Below are 20,879 nucleotides of genomic sequence, written 5' to 3' on the forward strand. Positions count from 1 at the left end.
TAAATATTTTTTTCATGTCTGTTTTTGTCAATACTAATCTGAGTGTATTTATTGCGCTCTTGAGAAGAATAGTGGCATTTCTAGGAACGGTTGCAGCTTTTGACTTTGCATTTGTTAAATGCAAATGTTTTTATTAATATCAATATGAGACTTGTAATTAGAATACTGTCCTATTTTTAAGGAGAATGTTGATATAGGTCACATAGCCTGACATTAACAAATACAAAAATGCTTCTTTTCCAAATATGCTTTTATATTAGAGTTCTTAATATAAAGGAGAACGAAGTCCCTTAAAATTGTTTCAAAGACAACATTTTCTTCTACCAAAATAATTAAAATGAGACATTTAGTTTTTTGTCTTACTTCGGCAGAGTAAAACAAATTATTTTGGTTGTAAATAATGTTAAGAATGAGGTATAATAGAGAAGAATATGAACCTCTGAAATATTTATTGCTTTTTTTATGGATCTTTTTGCTCATGTTTATTTGTGGTCATTTGGAAGGAAGGAAGCACTTTGCATCCTGCTAAGCGTGGAAGGCTTTAAATATGTCTTGCTTGGTGTTAACTTTTTTTAAGACATTACTTATGACTGACACATCCTGGTGTAGTTTACTCTTCCCGCTAGTGACCTTGAAAGCATGTCTGTGCAATAATTGCCTATTGCTGGAACAAAAGATAGGTCTGTCTAAGATTTGTTTGAATTCAGGAAGCCGTGTTTGCCAAAGTAAAATCTTGGTGACGCAACTCTGTCAGGTTTCAGCAGCCACACCTCTGCTAGGCAGTTTCAAGTTTTCAGTTTTAACCTTTGTTCATAGCTATATTCCTTTTCCAGCAAAACATCTGAGGCGGCTTGCTTTCTTCTTCTTGCAATGGAGCTGTGCTAAAGAAATGCAGAGTTTCAGAAGAAAAAGCAGCAGCAAGTACTCTCGAGGTTTGCAGTAGTTTTGCGTTAAGGTAACTGGACGGCAGAAGGATAAATGGATTCTCTTCCCAATCATTGTGGTAAGGATAATGCTCAGTATGTTGACTGATATAGATGGTGTGGGTTTTGTAGAATAGGATTTCATAATGAGCTGTGCTTGATCTCTGGAAAACAACGCAGAATGCCATCGCTGGGCTCTGATGGCCTTCCATTGCGCAGGGATACTGGATTCAATTCAGTAGGTACCACTTCACTACCACAACACGGTTTTCAGCATGGCTCCGGGGTATTGCGTTAACATTTCTCTTTGGTATTGGTGTTTAATGCAAGAATACCTTTCTAATGAGCCACGCTGCTGAAAGTGCTCCCTCTAGGACTGCATGAATGTAGTGTTCACTGCTTTATGACAGGATTCGCTTTTCTGTATTTGTGGATTTATAAGAATCCCTTGAAAATTAGTAGGTTTTGGGCAGCAATTACAATTATGAAGCATGTTGTACTATTAGCTCGCTGAGCTGCCGAGCTGGTCCCTTTGCCCGTGCTGTACCTGCATATGTTGACCTCTGTTCCCGTGCTGTGTGCGCTCCGCTGGGTGCTGGACTGGGTCTCAGATTAGTGTAACTTCTCACCAGTATCAAATTGAAAGTGAGCATGTAACTACAAATTAGATGTTCTCCTTGCTTTGGGGGAAACCCAGTTATTTTCTAAGTTTTGAAATCAAGTCCTGAAGGATCAGCACTTCAAAAGCAAATCCGACTATTTCTGCCTGGAGCCATCCATATTTACATGCGTGCATATGCAAGCAGCTTTTAATTATCAAATACTGAAGTTTTGTACTGAGACTTTTGAAATTTACCCTGCAGGTGCAAATGCTATTTTTTTCCAAGCTCATAAGTGCTTTAAGTATCCTTTTTGAATGTTTGCTGAAGGTAGAGGGGTGAAATCAAGTGCTATGGTCATGGAGAGTGTTCAGTGCATTGTTAATATACCTCTCCATCCAGATGCTATGCTGGGGGTGAAGCCATTGTTTACAGTAGAAGTTAATCAAGAAAGCAGTCTTTTTACAATGGCCTTGTGTAAAACCAATAGTAGTACTGTGTGGAGCCGCTGTAGTTTGTCACTGTGTTCAACTGTGCCTCATCTTCGTACTGTCCTGATTTACTGCCAGATGTGGGACAGCTGCCAGAGACCCTTGTGGAAAATGGATTGTGATCTTGTTCTGTGGTGAGTTGCCTGCAAGTATGTCACCATGCTCAGTAGAGTGTGATGTTCATGAGCACAGTCCACTGTTGATTAGTCAAAATGGGCATGCAAAATTTGTCATTTACAAAAATGGGCATTTTTTTCTCTAATTCGCCAAGAATGTCATGTTTCATTCTCTTGCATTCCTGTTTTCTGACTCAAAACTACTCTTTTCATAAGTTCCTTAGAGGAGCTGGTCAAGGATACAAGTGTATTCTGTACCTTGGGGGACTAGTTTTAGTTTCTGCTAGATGTGAGCTTGGAAAATGAATTTGCAAATTCACAGGTTTTACATGTGCAGCACTGTCCAACTAAATCAGTGATCACCAAATTCAGAAACTTTTTTTTTTTTTTTTTGAGATTTTAATGTGGTTACAAATTATTTAGTGTGGTTTTCCATTAGGATAAAAAAATCAATTTCCTCATTGAATGCATTGCCAGTCACTGATAGATGTTGGCTTTCCTGCTGCAATGTAAATAGGGATCTGCTGTGCTCAGTGTGGTCAGAGCTTCCATCTGTCCAGGAGACAGTGAATATCAACACAGAGAATAGCTCCAGCTTTGCTTCAAGTTAATCTGTTATGTGATAGGTACATGAGACCTGGAATGAGATCCAGATGCTCAAGAGTTAAATGAAAGAAAATTCCATGCTTAAAGTTGTTTGGGGAATGTGCTTCCACCAGGAACCAGCATAGTTGCTCAAGTGTTTGATGTTTATCGAAAGTTTCCTTGAAAAAAATGATATTTTTTATTTCCCTGTCTGTATAGTAGTCAGAAATTGGGGGTCTCAAATTAAAATGAAATAAGAACTGCTGCTGGAAAAGGCAGTGAGAAAGAGGATGTATACAACAGCTGTTATAGATGTAAAAACTCTCAGCTTCCAGGAGATTCTGTTACCTTCCCCTTGGGCCACAAGCAAGTGGTGAACGCTAAGGTGATGTGAAAATGGGATGGTTAAAGACTTGGAAAAAGGACGAAATAATCTAATTTAAGAATGTTTTAATTGAGCATTTGTCTTCTGTCTGTGGTTAGCTATAACCGATACCTGTTTACCTGGTGTGTGACACCTCTGAGAAGGGCTAAGGTATGCAGTGGGGTTTTTTTGCTTAGTTAGGAAATATGTAATTGAGTACTTTGGTAATTGAGTACTTAAACGTGTTCTGTGTAGAGATGATCCTTTTACTTGAAGACAGATTTACGTGATATTCACAGCCCATAAATCACTCCTGCATTGCCTCCCTGCAAGACTATTGGCAGTAGTGTGTGTTAGTCAAAACGTGCCTGTTTTCAATTAGCTCAAGGAAAATTCTCTAGTCACGGAAAGAACATCCATCGCTATTACCTGCCCCAAGAATTAAACGCCCAAATACATTTGCATGAAGATAAGTGAGGTTTACTCTGCATAAATAATGGTAAGAGCTGATTTTTAAAGAGGAGAGGATAGTGAGATTTAACAGAACTGCCTTTGAAATGTTTCTAATCCCAAGACTCGGAGTTGTGGTCACTTGTGGGGTAGCTCCTAAGAGACTGAAAAGTGCAGCGAAAAGTGTTTTTGGTGTAGGAAGCAGGCAGGAATTTTGGAGAGCCATCTGTGGCCAGGTCAGCCTGTGCCGGAGCAGGTCGGCCGTGGCTGTGTGGTGCCAGGACGCTCAGGCGTGATGGCAAGGCAAGGTGCTGCCTTGCTCCTCCAAACCCGCCCTTCTCTTCTGGACAGAAGAATAATACTCGTATTGTTGCTTTTCCTCTTCAGCAGTTTTCTCTATGCTCCATATACAACCTTCCCCCTTTTTATCTCTGGGGTGGGAGATTTGGGACCTTTAAAGCTTTGTTGTCTCCGTACAACACTTAGACCTCCTTGCTTTTTGTTTGTGGCTTGGCCGTTTCATTGTGCTTTGGTTAAAAAAATGTTGGTTGGTCCTTGCAATTACAGGTTACATCACAGATTGTTCTGTGCTCTCTCAGTGTTTCTAGCTCCACCTCTCCTGCATCAACTTTGTTCTCTTAATTGGAGAAAAGGCAAAAGACATTGCCAACTTTCACAAAAAGCTTCTTTTCTTCCAAGGGAAATTGAAAGAGTTTCGTCTGTGACTTGACTTTTTCTATTGAAAACCAAGTTTGTATGAATTGGCACACTTAAAAATGAACAATGACCCATTAACATGGTCAATCCTAAATCCCTTTTTGAAGGCAGAATGAGTGATCTTGATTTGTGTGAGGTTGCCAAAGTAAATGTCAGTTGAGGTCTTGTGGCTTGCATTTAGCTGGAATGATATACCTGGCCTTTAAATAAAGCTTTTTTTCACTGCCTGATCCGGGATGAAGAGCTAATTTTACTCTGTTTTGCTGTTAGTGAAGAGATTTCTAAGGTTGTCAAATTATTAAGCACAACTGTTTTCTATTTTTCCAATAAAAGAGGCATTTACTTCTACATGTATCTTTTGATATGTAGAACTTATGACGAAGATAGGACTTTTTTAGGAGCATCTTGTCAGGCTGTTCCACTGGGGAGCACAGGCTGCCGGAGAGCATGTGTGTGTATATAAATTAGGAGTCTGTTTTGTGAATGTATGTCTGCTGCTTCTAGAATGTGAACGTTTCCATAAAGTAGTATCACTGCATGTGTTTAGATTAAAGGCATAGTGTTGTTTGGGCTGCTAGGGAAATGCTAAACATCTAATAATTTTGGTAGTCATTTTTTTATGGTGGCCAGAAGAAGTGGGTCATTTTGCAATGTATGTAAAACAGAGAGAAATATGCTCTGTGGTAGGATACATTGAGACTTGTTGCTCAGTCATGCAAAAGACTTAATGCTACAGAAATACTTTATATACAGATATATATATATATATATATACTTGGCATTATTGACATTTTTGTTAATAGCACTTAAGTCTGCAATTATTAGGCTTTAAAAATACTTCAGAGATCGTCACTCTAGTTATGGCTGTTCAAGAACCTGAGACTATAGCTGTGTCAGTAGGGGTGTCAACACAAAACTGGCCTTTTATTAAAGCTTTAGTAGACAGTTCTGAAGGGCTGTATTTTACCATGGCCTGAAGTGCCCAACAGGAAAAGATCTGTTGTGGCAGATACCTGCTGAGGGACTTTTGTCTGCTTGTACCACACTTCTCAAGATGCAAAATATTCCTTACTAAACTTAAAAACCTGGCTGTGGGTTAAATGTTATGTTTGGATGAACAGGATCATTATTTTTACCTGGAAGGTAAGGATGGGAGAAGGAAGACCCTGACCATGATAAGCTAATTTATATAGGTCATGAGTCAAGGGGTAGCAAGTGTCACTTTATAATATTGAATTTATTCATTTTATTTATTGATTTATTTATTTTTCTATCTATTTATTTATTTATGGTCTCAGGCTTTTGAAGGCTCAAGCAGAATAAAGCCTGGTTCTTATGAATTCAGGTTCTAGATGAGTAGCTCTCTACTGTAGGGTTTCTGGAAAATGTCATTTGTCCTTTACTTGAACAATTTAAAAAAGTAGACTTGGGAACATATTACTTATTGGTTAACTATAGATTGTGTGCTTTAATAACAATCGTATGCTTCCCTTTTACTAATGTTTTTGCTCTCTTGACTATTGCATCCCATGTAAACACCTTCCACCTGAGGAAAATCTTGAACTTCCAAAAAGACCCACAAGTTTGTGGCAGGAATAGAAAAACAATATTTTAATAATAATAACTTTAATATTTTAAAGACCCTATATTTTTCTTTCTTTATATATACATAAATAAAAAAACATATTTAAGTGTGTATATATATTTTGTCAGTTGGCTTCAGTAACATTAGCTAGATGGCTGATTACTGGAGTTAAACCATTTTGGAAAAAACGAAAGGGAAGGAGCATTGGTGTTGGCTCTGTGCCTCTGAAGAAGCAACCATGGGGAGCTCGGGTGCTCTGGCTGGGCAGTGCAGAGGGAAGAGGGTAACACCACCGTCAAACACAAACATGTGATGGACGCCAGGTGATGCCCCAGGTTGTTGCAGTGCCAGTGGTCAAGGCTACTTCAATTTGCTGATAATCATGTTACAGAGTTGCGTCTAACAACTGAGCGAGGCCCTGCTCCATTTGGAGTTAGGGGGAGCTTTGTCTTTGACGTCTGGGAGGATAATAGGTGAACTCCCAGAATAAACTAAAATGTGTGTACAGTTAGAATTATGTGTATCGTGGAGGTCTTAATATCTTGTCACTGTCAGGAGTGTTTTGTAGAAGAACTTTTCTGAACTTTTTTTAATCACTGAGCCCTAAATTAAAACTGCTTACGATGGGGGTTATACTGAAATGTTACACTGGGCCATGAAAGGTAGGCAGAGATAGCACAATGCTTTGGGCTACTTTTCAGGAACAGATGACATTCTTTAAAAAGCTCCTTTTTATGCCTTCCAGGGAGCAATTTTCGAATTTAAACATCCTGTCTCTTCAGGTTGTTTGGATAGAGCTCACACAAGCGCAAGGAGGAGAGAACAGATGCTTTATGCGTGAGGAAGTGCTCTGTTTAGCATAGTCAAAGGCTGATATGTGCCAAATGCATAAAAGCAAGAAAACTGCTTTTTATTACTGAGTAGTTATGTATTGGGTTGGGGAGGGAGAAAGGAAAGAAAAATTATGATGGGTTTCTTCCAGCCCTGACTGATAGGATCTGTGTTGCTTACACAATTTGTGAAAAGGAAATAGTCCTAATGGTTTTTCATGGATGATTGGTTTATGGGCTTGGCTCCGGAAAACCTCCTTGCAGAGAATAATTTAGTTAAAACGGTGACGCTGATCAGGTGAAACTGAGAGGGTAGATGTTCAGCAAGTTCAATAACAGGATGTTGATACTCTCGTTGATGCTGTCTCCCAAGTCAAGTAATGGTGGGCTTGACTTTACTGGGTGGCAACGAGAGCTCCACCTGAAACATTATATATATAAAGTTTGTTTGGTGTGACTACCTTTGCTGGCAGGAGCCAAGGACCTGTGCATCCCCCAGGATCCAGGCTGGAAGGCAGAGGATCCTCAGTGAGGCTTCTGGATTTGAGCTGATGCTTTTTGAAACTAATTTTCCTGTACCATGTTATGTGTCTGAGCCACCCTTGGCTCTAGCAGTGACAGTGTTCTCTAGAGGACTGAGTGTGCTGACAGCAGGTCCTGCTGGCTGCCCCAAAGCTAGGAGCAGCAGCAGGCAGTACCCAGATCCAACAGAGGGGTCTTTGCTCTCAACCCCGTATGTTAATGGGTCTTTCCACCGCCCTTGGTGTTCTTCCCCTAGCATCTTTCTTTTGTTGCTTGGCAATGAATACAGTTCAGGAGTGGATCAGGTCAAGAAAGCCCTCAGTTGTGGAACATCTGAGTTTCTCAGAATGATCAAATTCATGTTGCCTAAAATATTTTTTTTCTAAACAGTATCATAGTCTCCCAAATGAGTTCCCTTTTACAGGTAACTCCAGTATACTTCCACAAGCAGGTTCGTTTTCATCAAGTTGCTAGCTCGAGCTAGAAATTGAGATGTTGTTCCTTTCCCCTGATGTCAAGCTCCCTGGCAGGTCTCTAGTGCAGAAGTAGGTGGTACCACCAGCTGCTATGAACTTGTGCACAGGAGATGTTAGGGCTAGCAACATAGTGGGGTGGCCGTAGCTCCTGGAGCTAATATTACTGCTAATTGCAATGTCACAACATGGAAAAGCTATTGGTGATAGCTGGGTGTTTCATATGTGCTTTAAAAGCATGCTGTGCACGAGTTTAATGTGGAAGGTTAAATACCCATACCAGTTTGAAACCTCCTCTGAACTGTGTGCGTGGACCAGTTCTTCCGGCAGCATGAAGGTTTGACAGTGGCGGGGGAGTTCTTGTAGGGATGACAAAACCAGAGTTTGAAGAGCAGAAATGTGGCATACAGGTTGATGACCTGCAAACACCAACGCTTCAACATAAACTGAAATAAACCAGGATGTTAACTCTAGTACTGTAGTTTCAGTTCCTTATATGCATGTGATTTTTTTTTTTCTTATATACAAGTCTTACCAAGGCTTTTTTAATGGGGTTTGGATCTCACCATTTACACATGGAAAAGAATGAGAAAATTAAAAAAAAAAAAAGCTGAAGTAGGCTTAATATAAATTTTGCCCTTTTTTCTTCCCTTCAGTTATCTTTTTTCCTTCTTTCTTTTTTTTTTTTTTTCTTTTATTAACTGTAAAATCACCATCGAGCAGGGATAAAAGGATGAGTTACGCAAATCAAGTGCGCTTTTCCCCTTTCATACTTCATCTTACTGCTTTGGATGTGACAGTAGCCTGCTGCTTTTCCACAGCTTACTGTTACATTAAAAAAGAACAAACAACCAAACAGCAAAACACAGCAACAAAACCCAACAATAATAACAAAACCCACAAAACAAACAAAAGCAAGAAATCCACAACATCAAAAAAAAACCCCAAACCAACCAAATCAAAACCCCAAAAGGGTATGGCAAACTGAACTCGTCTTCAAAGAAAAAAAGAAAAGGGGCAAACCAAAAGACTAGAGGCATAATACATGCAAAGTAATTTGTACATTTGCTTGAAACCTGTCATTTTGGGGCATGCATGTGATATCTATTGAAGTATCATAGAAAGAGCCTTTTTAGGCCTCACGCCTTATTTACAAAGCATATGAAGGCAAATAACGTGCGGGTATGTATATCTTTACAATTTAATGATTAAAGGTTAATTTTAGATGTTGCTGTATTTTGTGTATTATACCCAGTGCAGGTAGTCCTGTTTGTGGGATGCCATGCAAACTCGAGAAGAGAACAAAACTTACCATGAGGCATTTCTAACCAAATGAATCCGAAAGAAGGTTTCCTTGATAGTCCAGGGCAGTTAAGCAAACTAAACGTGTTTCCAGCAAAATGGGATTCAAATTCACTTTGCAACATCTAGAGTTTATGTCTCTGAGCTGCTAGACAGTGTGAGCCTGCTGTGTGGTGGAGTAAGTTGGGGGAATTCCAGTTTAATTTTGAAAATTTATTTCTGTTTGAAACCAAAACCTAAAGAAATATTTCCTTTTTCTTTTAGCACTGAGATTTTTAGCAGTGGGGAACTTCTTGTCAAAGTGTTAAGTGCATACCTTGTAATGGAAATTGTGGGAGAATGTGAATAGAACAGAAATAGACCCAGCGTTTATCTGATAGTTCAACAAAAAGTAAATATTGAGATTTGTTTCTCTTCTTGTAATGGACTATTAAAGTACAGCTGACTTGGGAATGGAGGGCTGAAGGGGACAATTTCCCCAAAGAGTCATGTAAAAAAGAAAAGTTTAAATCTAGATGGGCCTGTTGCTCACTCTAACTCATTTAAAACCTTATTAAAAAGACTGAAAGAGTGAATAAAGAGTAGTATTGCCCTAGGGAGGCAGCAAAAAAAAGATCAGAGACATTTTTTTCTACATCCCTGTTATAGCAGGGAATGTACTAAATGTAAATGTCTGGCTGAGGGGGGAACAGACCATACCTAAACTCCAGAAGTCTGACCCAGGAAAGATGCACTCAGTAGTAAAAATATGAACAAGGTGCCGTGCAGACACTGCTGAAGTTTGTTTTCATGTTGCAGCACAGCTTGTGTTATACCTCCTGCTTCGGGGCAGTGGGAGCCCTTCCACTCCTGAGCTAGGCAGCAGGTTCGCGGATAATTATCTTTCAGATATCAGCAGAAGGTATCAATATGCAATTTAATTACTATAATATAGCATGTGGTGAATTAATGAACCTTCTTTGAACAGCCTCTTAGGAAATTGGTCAGATTGAATACTTGAAGCAGCAAACTGGGAGCACCTGGGTTGACTTTGCTCCTCATGTATTTGAGATTTCGTCTGAAATCAGTTTTTGCACCTGATCTGCCCCATCCAGTTTGGCAGGTGCTTCCTCCCTCTGGGTTTGGACCAGCTTCTGCATCTTAAAAACCCTGTTCCTTTTCCTGTGAGATTACCCTGCCATATACAAGACACCTACAGAGCTGTGTTGCTTTCAGCACTTAATTGCTAGGCTGAGTAGGCTGAGGCATCCCAAGTACTTTAGCTCCTCTTATAAAAGAGATTTTCCCTATCCTGTATTTTCTGAGTAGTCTTCTCTGTACCTGTTTCAGTTGGATTGGTTTTGGAGGAAGGCATGTGTTTTTGTTTTGTTTTGGACTAGGTAGCTACAACTATATATATATATATACACACTATATATATACACACACACTATATATATATACACACACACACTATATATATATACACATATACACTATATATATACACACTATATATATACTATATATAGTGTATATATATACTATATATATATAGATAGATACTATATATATATATATACACACACTATATATATACTCTCTCTATATAAAATTACTAATAGTGGTATACCAATGCTTTATATAATTGATCAGTCCTGTTTTTCTACTAAAAATACCTTTTTTTTTTCTTTTTCTTTGAGGGAGAGTGTGTCTGTGTGTAAAACTACTGCAAAGCATCAGGATCAAACAGCTGTTAGAAGGGCTAATGGGATCCTGTGATCTTTTGATGCTCTGACATCTCCCTTCTCCGCTTCATTTCCTGCTAATTGGTCCCAGATCACAGCAAAAGTCATTATTCATAATTGTCTTTTACTTTGTACACTTAAATTTCATTGCATTTGTGTTGCTCTAGCTAGCCCAAAAGACTGTGAGATGCTTTCTGGACAGAGAATTCTCCAAACTTTGGTCTCCCATAAGTCATTAGTGGATACCTGCTTTTTTTATACAGTCACTACATTAACTTACTTAATATCCCTGATCTCACAAAACCTGAGGAACAAAGTACCTTCTCTTTGTCTCGATATTGCGTCTTTTTATTGTATTTGAGCCAGTGCTTTTTTAGTCTTTAAAACATTATAGGTCTATACCCTAAGTATTATTCTGTGAGGTATCACGTCAGTTCTTGCTTTGACTCTGGATTAAGTTTACTGTATTATCCTTTTTTGAGGAATAAATAACACAGGCAAAGTCAAATTTGCCTTGTCTTCATTTCACTGTTCAATTACATTTCCTTTATTTCTTTTGTTTAGATCTTGTATTATCAAGGTCATACTTAAGCTTTTGTAACACTGAGATTGCTTTTCCTTCTCTCCCAAACTACTTCCTTTCTCCTCCCACTTGTGATTATTTTTGGTGTTTCTGCCACTGTTAGGTGTGCTAATTATTTCAGTGCTGTGGGATGGAGATTATCCAGATACTCTTATTTCTTTATTTGAAATGGTCTAATTTTGTTTCACCCTGTATATGGTAATAACTATTATCCTATCCTCATTTTCAGTGTATCATTTTATTGTCTTCCTTGAAACAGAAGGCAAAGTATTTGCTTCGGTGTTTGTTCCTGCCTGTTTTTTCCTAAACATCCTCTTAAATCTCAGTGTGTAGGTAGCTGCCTTTCTCTCCCTCTTTTGAAGCTGTGGTGCATAGTAACAGTGATGTCCCCATTATTTGCTTTCCTTGGTTCAGCTCAGGCAGGCTCCTAGTTGATTCTAATCTTCTGGTTTTAACCTCTGAAACATGCTTTTCTTTCTTAATTTTTTTTCCACTATGTGGAAAAAAGGTTTCCTGCTTATTTTTAGCATTACAGGTCAGCTTTTTTATGCATCCAGGTAGTCTGGAGTCCTCCTCACCAAATTTGTTCTTTGCCTTGGAAAACAAACCCAACGAGTAAAACATGTTTCAGTTAGAGTGCAAATACTCTCTGAGATCTGTCCACCTCATCAGACCAATTAATGAATTCCAGTCATTTCTTGAGCTTTGCCATTCTCAGATTCCAGCCTGTTTGACATGTGCTTGGCAAGTGATCAAAAATAGACGGATGTGGCTTCCGATTGCTTGAGCATCGGTCATCTCTCTGTCTGACAAGCCTCCCTGTTGACCTCTGACTGACAATGACTGGTGACCAAAGGACTCCTTCAGCTGTCATGTCCCTGCATTGCTAGCATTTATGTATTAAAAAAAAAAAAAAATTAAAACAAACAAATATATATATTTTCTAGGAGTTTACACTTTTCATGGGCAGTGTATGTGGGGTTATCTATGGACCGCAGTCTGTGTTCAGGTGTAAATCTCTGTAGAATCCCAGTTGCTCTCCAAAGTGACCATTGCCAAAAGTCCATTATGTTTCAGCTGTTATTTATTTCTTAATAATTTAATTGGTATGTAGTGCTTCCTCATTCTTTTATATATTTCTACATCTATTTATATATATCCATCTTGACTATCTTGCAGCCCTGGGTGCCTGTGTTGAGGTTGCCGTTGATGTGTAGAGGATCGATGTTGCCCAAGTGCTGCACAGCAGCCGGCTCTGTGTTCCGCATTCAGCCTGATCCTCCTTGGCAAACATCGCAAGTTGAGCTCTCAAACTCGCCGATACGGTCAATTGCTCAGTCTTTCTATGCTAGTCAGTTTTGACAGATGGATGAATCCAGTGATGAAGATTGTCTGTGTTAATACTTTATTTTTTTTTTCTACTCCCCCATTGACTATCCTGCCCTGCAATTTTAGCCTTTGTGTAAGTATTGGCTATCTCTCAAAGTTATGTTTCTCTTCATCTACATCTTGTATTTCATAATGTGGCAATGGCTCGTCTTTTGCAAGACTAATGCTTTTTCTTTTGAATCTCTTAATTGCCTGCCATGGCAGGACACTCCAGTGTTAGTGTTGTCATCTTAATATGGAAAACGATTCATCATGCAAGAGAAATGTGTGGCTGAATTATTTTTTGTGTGCGTATAAAAAACTTTTCTGCAGGAGACTATTACTTTAGGACCAAAGACTGCGTGGGAGAGCTAAAATTGCTGGAAACATGTTTATAGGGGAAATTCTGGTAGTTTTTTAACTGCCATACAAGAAATGTGGCTGTCTAAAACCAAGAATGATTCTTTTTCCAGACATCATCTCTTTACCTTTAATTGCAATTTTAGGATATGAGAAGGTTTAGGAGTGGAAGGACTCATAAAATGGCTAATCACACCAATAATTGACTCAGATTTTTTTCTAATTACATGTGCACAGTAATGCAACCGCTTGAAGGTGCATGTACTGTATATGCAATTGTTTGTCTCTCTCTCTCCGAAAGTGGGGTGATAGATGATAATCATGCTGTGAAATTGCATAAGCTTCGAATGGTTAAATTTACTTGTATGTGTGGATCTGATATATGTTTTGGTATGCTGTTTCTGAATGCTACCTTCGCTGAATTGCCCAGACCCTCTTGTGGGTTTTTGTGGCTTTGTTCTGTGTGTGTGTGTGTTTTCTTTTTTCCCTTTTGTCTTGCCTTTTCCCCCTCTTGTTGTTGTTTAATAAGCTTTACTTAGGCTCTAGAAGGGGAAGACATTATGAGGTCTGTTGGTTGTGTGTCTGTAGATCTGAGTGTGCAGAGTGTGAGTTTTTTTGTTTGCTTTGTTTTTCTGAGTTAATGGTGAGGAGAGATGGGCAGAGGGAAAGCATTAGCAAGTTGCGATGTCTGGTAGGGTTTGATTACATTTGAAATAACTAGTTGTGATTTATGTTGTTTAGTTCTCAATGAGGAAGTGGGACACATCCTGCCTAACAACTTAGTTTAATGCTCTATGATTTATCTTTGCGTCATGTGCAATAATATTGTTCAGATTATTTTCTATGTGAAAAATGTTCAGTATTATCAACTGTTGAGACTTCTGCCTAATATTGTTTGTACTGGGGGACAATTGCAGTCTTAATTCTTCTCTGTAGACCTTTCTGGTCAAGTATCCCCAGGCATATTGTTGTTTTAATATTAATGCCATCAGATACAGGGAAGGATGCTGAGAGATTTGGAAGGGGCAGGGCAAGACAAGGTCTCTGTTACTCTTTCTAGAGATCTACAGTTAATGTAATCTCCCGTTGACCAGTGACTCGTACCAGAAAAAGGATCTCAACACTTCTGAACCCAGAAACGACTCATTTATATATATCATTTTGTCGTCTTACTTAGCACAGTACTGCCTTCCTCTCCCTTATGGTCACTGAGCAGTTGCAGCACCTGTTAAAACTCAATTGCATTTTACAGTCAGCGCGTTCTGCCTTGGTGTGAGGCTTGTTCTTTACGCACCCTGAGTGAGCTGCTCTGGGGGGCCAGGCAAGTATGTGGCTCTGCGGGTCACAGTTGCATCCATCTATATATATGCAAATTGGACTTGCAAGCTGTTTTAAACTAGACCTGGGCTTAAGTTGGGTTTAGGTGCTCCTGAGCTGGCAGGACACGTTGCTCAGTGTTGGTGTCGGTCATTGTCCATCCAGCCATTTGCCCCAGTGAGGGCTCCCTCATCTGTCACAGCACGAGGCTGGTTGTGCAGTGAACTTCTTTAAGTCATCAGCAGGTTGTTTTTAAGACAAGTACGTGGAGATCTAGGAACTATTCTAGCCAAGTCTTTGTCAAGGAAGGGAGCCTTTAGTCTTTATTTGGGGAAGTGCAAATGTTATTGAGTGTTGAGGTCTGTTATTTGCCACTTGACAAACTAAGGGTCAGTGCCAGGTCTTTCAACTCTGCATTTAAGCTAGGGAGAAGGACAAAACCCAAGAAATAGACATTCAAAATAAATCTTGTTAACGTTTGCTAATCCAGGTGTAAGTTTCATTTTTATCAAAGCCCTTTTGGGAGTGCAGTGTAAATGTTAACTCTCTTTTCTCTGCCTGTCCTCGTGATGCTTGAGGGAGCTGGAATTGTGTATGTTATGAGAAACGCTGGACTAAAGCAATATGTTTCTAAACCAGAAATACTGAGAGACTTTTATTAGATTGAGAAGTAAAAAGTATCCATTCAAAAGATGTGTAAGCACCTCTTTCAGTGTCACAGGAGTTTCAGAATAGTTCCTGTTATCAATAATTTATGCTTTAAATAGGCAAGAAAAAAAAGAGCTAAAAGGAAATATTTAAAGGAAATGAAGCTGTTTTATTGGCTGTGTGTTCTCCCCTCATGGCCAGTGTCGCCCATATATTATTTCCTTCTTGGTGCTTCATGTCAAACATGCCCATTTTAACAGTTCTCTTCCCAGAGCTGTGGAGTTACAACCTTTGTGCATGTTGACAAAGAGGAGCAAGGGTTTTTAGTGTCATGATTTAAAGGCAATTTGGTGGAATTTGGAAATGGAGACAGACCCTTTGTGTGAGCGCTGCTGGAACTTCGTGGTGTCTGGGTCAGCGGTGCTCCCAGGGAACTGTCATTGCTCAGGAGAGGCTGTGTAGCTGGTGTGTGTCATGTCTGTCACCGAGCTGGAAGCAGTTCCCGTCTTGCATTCGCTAGAAAAGCATCACAGCCAAGAGTTCACCTTAGGAAGGGCCTTGTTCAGCTCAAGGTTTGGGCAACAAAATACTGTCTGAAGTAGGAAAATCCATCTTATTGCTAGGAGAGTACAGGAGGGTTTGTGGCGTGATCTGTGTATGTGTGGCTTGTGTTTGGGTTTTTACTTTGTGTACCTGGAATCTTGTTGCGTACCTCTGAATTGCTGGACATGGCTTATAAATTGCTACTTTGCTGGATTTTATAGTGGATCAGAAATTTGATTGTTTCCTTAGTACGGAAAAATGAAGAGTTTGTTTTCATCAATATGCTTTACTGCTTTGTTTTCACAGTCTACAAAGGCATTATAAAATCCTAAGGGACATGAAATTTTGACATGCATCTAGAAGAATAAATAGAAGCAAAAAAATATACAGTCTTGCCTGATTTAAACTGAAACATGAGGAATTTTGCACTGATAATTCAGACATGTGGATTTGCTGTTAATATACAGCCCCGCCTGGCTGCGCTGGGAATAATCCAGCAATGTCAGAAATGCCTGCAGTGGGATATGTGGTTATTATTTTAGGAACCCGAAATTGTGTTAATCTGTGGGAAGGTTAGAAAAGCAAACTCATAATTCTTCCTTATCAGTTGTGTGTTTTGAAATTACTTTGGGAATGTACCTACCCATATATAAGACCACAGGTTATTGTGTAGAATGGCACAGACTTCAGTCCTTTCTGATACAGCCACTCGCAATTCAGATAGGTTAAACAGAAAAGACTTTTAAAGGCTCTCTGCTTAATGCTCCAATGCAATTAAATCCTGGCTTTGTTTGCAGAAGATACGATCAGCATGCATTGGAACAATTGATGTGACCCGTAAAAATAAGGCTTTGTTCATTTTTGTTGTGAATGTTCAAGTAAGCCACACTGAAGTGAGTTTGCTAAGAGCTGTGTATTCAGAGGCTGAACTCCAGCAATCCTCCTGCTAGAGGAGGCCTTGTATAGCTCCTGGTGTGGGCTTTTTCACATCATCAGCTCTATTGCTATCGGGTATGGTTTTGTTGTGAATGTTTCAGAAGCTTGGTTTTCTTTAAAGCCACTCTTGATGAAGCTATGAAGTATGTGGAAGAGGATTTCTGTGTTTGTTTAATAAAGCTGGGAAGTTAGCAGTCCTCAAAGTTGCAAAAGGAAAACGCATGAAAATCAGACATCTCGGGCGTGCAGTGTTAAAGATAATAAAAATACCCTGAATTAACACAAGATCACAAAAAAACATTGCCCCCGTCCAAATAAATTCAATGTTCCGAGGCTGGCCTTGTATTTAAGATCTGTTTCATAAATTATAAAAACTTGGATGTGGCAGATACCTGTTGTATAACGTATGGTTTAAACAAACATATTTAATTTAAACTGACACTGTTTATAGCTGCTCTGTTGAATCTGCTATCTCGCTGAACAGATCCTGCTATCGAGTGGCTATGCCCAGCAGCCAGCCTCACTCACCTATGGAGGGCTTCAGTCTGCTCCAGCCACCCCATATACTGAAAAGTACTTCTGCAATTGTAGAAGAAACTCCCATCCCTCCCACCAGCCAGGAGGCTGATATTCGTCCCCTCCCCATTCTCTGGAAGCATCAGGTCATTTCAAAAGCAAATCCAGAGTACTACTCGACGTGTCAGTGTTTTATCTCAGCCGTGTTCAGTTCAGTCGAACTTGAAATATTGACTCTCCTCTGTACCTTTTGAACGTTTTGTGAAGCCAGCTGAACACTCTGAGTTAGTTAGTGTTTTGTGTAGGATAGTGCACTATCTTGCTTATGCTGCTTAGGTTACACCATAAAGAAACCCAAAGCAATGGAACATTAAAAAAAAAAAAAAGTATTGAAAAGTGGAATGCCTTGGTTGGGGGGTTAGTTTATATTATGCCATAACATGAGGGGTGGTATCTACAACAGTACTAGGGCAGCAACCTATAGATGGAAAAGATCACTTTCTATTATTAACTACAAAGATACTTATTTTTTGGACTTCAGTTATACCATCTTACTTTTTCTAGTTAAGATAGAGCTAAAACATAAATGACCAATCAGTGACATTTTCTTTATAAGGAAAATGTCTCTGATAGTATAACTTGTATTTCACATTTTAATAACAAATTAATCATGTGGACCAATATACACGTTTACAGTCTCTTAGAAGGCAAAACTGTCCTTAACATATTACTATATCACATAAAACAATATTAGCATGTAGACTCACCCAGCATTCTCATATACATTAGTAGAATTCATCAGGTGAAGAAGCAAGTGAGTAGAACTGTGCTGGTTATACTTATGGAGTATTGTGAAGCATTTTTTTCTATGGAATTCTATTAAGTCAGCATTTTTTTATCGTTATTAATTGATTAAACATTTTTATTTTCCAACAAAACAAGTATGAGAAATCAAAGTATGTGAATAATTTGCAAAAGCAATTTTTTTATCTGATGAAGTAATAATATTGATTTCTATTCTTTTTACAAAACTAGCTCTGATAATTAATTGGAACATGATGCTATAAAAGAAGGAATCCAAATATCATACAATATTTACTGTAGCCCAAGTTGTCCAAATGCTGTTTAGGTATAGTTTTATTAAAATGTTGTTTTTCAAAAGACATCTGTATTTATGAGTATGCCTTGTTTTAATAACTTGTTGGAGTTGCCGTGTTATGTTAAATTGTACATAATAAGGGGTATCATCCTCTTGAGGTGAGTCCCAGTTCCCTTTTCAGTCAGCTGGAGTTTCTCATGGATTTTTGGCCTGCCCAGCACATCACTGAGAGGATGGTCTGTGTTCAGAGCTGTGTCCCCTTCACCCAGTGCCACAGCTGCTGGGCAAACTCCTTCCTGCAAAATTGTGCAGCAGGATCTAAAAATTTCTTACCAAATCAGATCTTCCAATGGTGAATCTAGTTTAAACCGCTAATTTGCTAATGATCTAAACCAAACTCCTGACTCAAGAGGTTCGTGCCAAGAGTGGGTTATTTCCACTCTAATTCTTCTACTGGGAAGTGGTACCTTGAAAGCAGTTATCTGCAAGCGTTTTCTGATGTGTTTTCAGGGAAGTCTGGCTTCATTCCTGTGGCTGGTGCATCACTCCATCCTGTCTGTAGGAGAGTGGGCCTGTGCTGAAAAGCCACCAAACCTTCCCCACCTGCATCAAGGTGCTCCACGCCATGTATACGTGTGTGTGTGGTACAGACAGCCCAAGGTGTTGCTTTGGGTTTGAAAATCAGGAACGTGTTCTTGTAGAGTGGGAGGCTTTGCTAATCAACACATTAAAAAAAAAAATAATATTACTACTACATATTCAAGCAGCTTTTATTTTTAAAGAAAATAAACATCCAAGTTTTATGGAGATCAGATTCTTATCATATGTTGATGTTGACACACGATGCCCATGCTGGGGGTCTCAGTTGCAGTCTGCCTCCAGACTTTTTTGTGTGGTCCTTGGGGTGGGCAATTAAGATATGTTTGCTAATTCAGTTTAATTTTGCTAGTTTGTTCCTACCAATGTATATCCTGCCTAAGGATGCAATTGATTTTTTTAAATGAGAAAAGGAAGGGGACAATACAAATAAGCCGTGCTCTCTCACGTCGGTTTTAATGCCACAGACCTGATTTCATCAGTGGAGACGGAAAACAGCAAGATGCTTCCTCCAAATTGTTTAATTTAATCCTCTCCACTTCTCTCCACCTCCCTCCAAAGCACGTATCCTTCATGGGTTTTGAGGATAGTGCAAGAACAACCTGATTTCCTCTGATTGCAGGTATGCTTTAAAACCTGTAATTTGCCTTAATGGAAGGTTATGCTGAGCGCTTAATAGCAATGAAGCAGATAAAATCGGTTGCCTGATTATCCATCAAATGAGTTAATCATTAAATTAGATACTCCTTCTTGAGTGAAGCAAAATGAGTGATTCGAATTCTGCCAGGAGACTAACAAAGGAAAATACTGAGGTATTTTCTCTGTTAAGAAAATCTTGGAATGTATGGAGTATAGTCATTTGCAACCCACAACTGTGCTCTCCTGACTTTGTTTTAAAGGGGTTCGGCGGTGAGCTGCTCCTTGTGAGCCACCTTTGTAGGGTGATAGACACTTTTCAACAAGGAGGTATATAGTGTCAGGAAAAAAATGCAAGCAGTGATTTCAAGGATTCCTTTTGAAATACAAATGTGTTCATGTTATAATGTAAACATCCTAGCTATTCAAGTGTAGGAAAGCTGCACAAGTGACTCGCAACAACTTCTTAATTCCTGATTGCTGTAGTATAATTTTACACTTTATTTTCCTGTGGGGTGGCAGAACATAGAGCAATTTGACAGAAAAGCGGTTGGATGGTGCCTCTAAGGTTGCTTCACATCTGTTACCTTGTCAACTGAATGCATCCTCAAATGATGCTTAAAGGAACACACGACATTTCTTAGATATTTTAGCCTGTCTTCTCATTGCTGCGTAATACCATTCCTTTAATTCTGGTGTTCCACAATATAATTTGGTAGTATGTGCTTTCCTGTAGAAGGATTTTCCTTTATGTTGAAAATATTAAAAACACATTCATGCTGTAAATACAGCCAATGGAGAAATATAATAAAATGTCCAGCATTACAGGTTCGTTACTTGCAAGTAGATGTTGCTGCAGGCTCTGTTAGGGTAGTAAGTCTCTAGCACTTGGTTGAAGGAAATAGCTGAGTCTTCCTGTTTATAGAAGTAGCAGGCAAAACATTTCTACTAAATAAAACACTGAAAATGTAATTTTGTCCATTGCTCGGTGTCCTGTAAGCTCCTGTGTTGACTACAAACTTATTGATGTATAAACCACCATTACAGTTTGTGTTTTGAAGCTTTGTTTTGACAAAAAACTTTTTAAAACAATGAAATTCTTTTTGCTTGTGGATAGTAAAAGGAAGAATGTGGGGGTTTGAGGGCTTGTATACTGGACTGAGTATTTCAGTGGTCAGATGTGACCTATGGTATACATGATTTAAAAAAAACATCTTTTATTAACTGATTTAGAGTACTTTACTAATGCTTGGACATTTTTTGTGTCTCAAGACTGTCTTGAGATCAAGTCTCACTTTAAAAATTTGAAATACAAAAGAAAAACATAGAGTGTAAACATAATGATGCTTTATTATGTCCGTGACTTAAAAGCTGTGTAGCCATGTGCAGTTACAATTCCGTGATCCTCCATTTGGCTTTGTAGAGCGCTTAAAACATCGTACAATCTGATATGAGAAAAAGTGTTTACAGTCCATTTCACAGAGAAGACAGAATTCAAATCGAAGTTGTATGTTGAAGTCATCTGTAGATTAGAACTTCATGTTAAAAATAAACACTCACAAAACCATCTCAAAAACTTGGATTAAAAAAAA

The 20,879-nt window shown here is 38.9% G+C and overlaps 1 protein-coding gene across 2 annotated transcripts in view; it reads left to right on the plus strand.

The window, feature by feature from the left end:
• Nucleotides 1-20,879, plus strand: part of EML4 (EMAP like 4) — a 161,174-nt gene that overhangs the window by 39,619 nt on the left and 100,676 nt on the right. The window contains exon 1 of one of the 2 annotated variants that reach the window (XM_082048791.1): nt 905-1,003. The exons of the other annotated variant lie outside the window; for it this stretch is intronic. Coding sequence (XP_081904917.1) covers nt 979-1,003 — 25 coding nt within the window. The 5' untranslated portion in view covers nt 905-978. Of the gene's footprint in view, nt 1-904; nt 1,004-20,879 lie in introns of those variants that run through there. 2 annotated transcript variants of the gene reach the window in all.

The sequence above is a fragment of the Streptopelia decaocto genome (assembly GCF_964273445.1).
Source record: "Streptopelia decaocto genome assembly, chromosome: 3".
NCBI lineage: Eukaryota > Metazoa > Chordata > Aves > Columbiformes > Columbidae > Streptopelia > Streptopelia decaocto.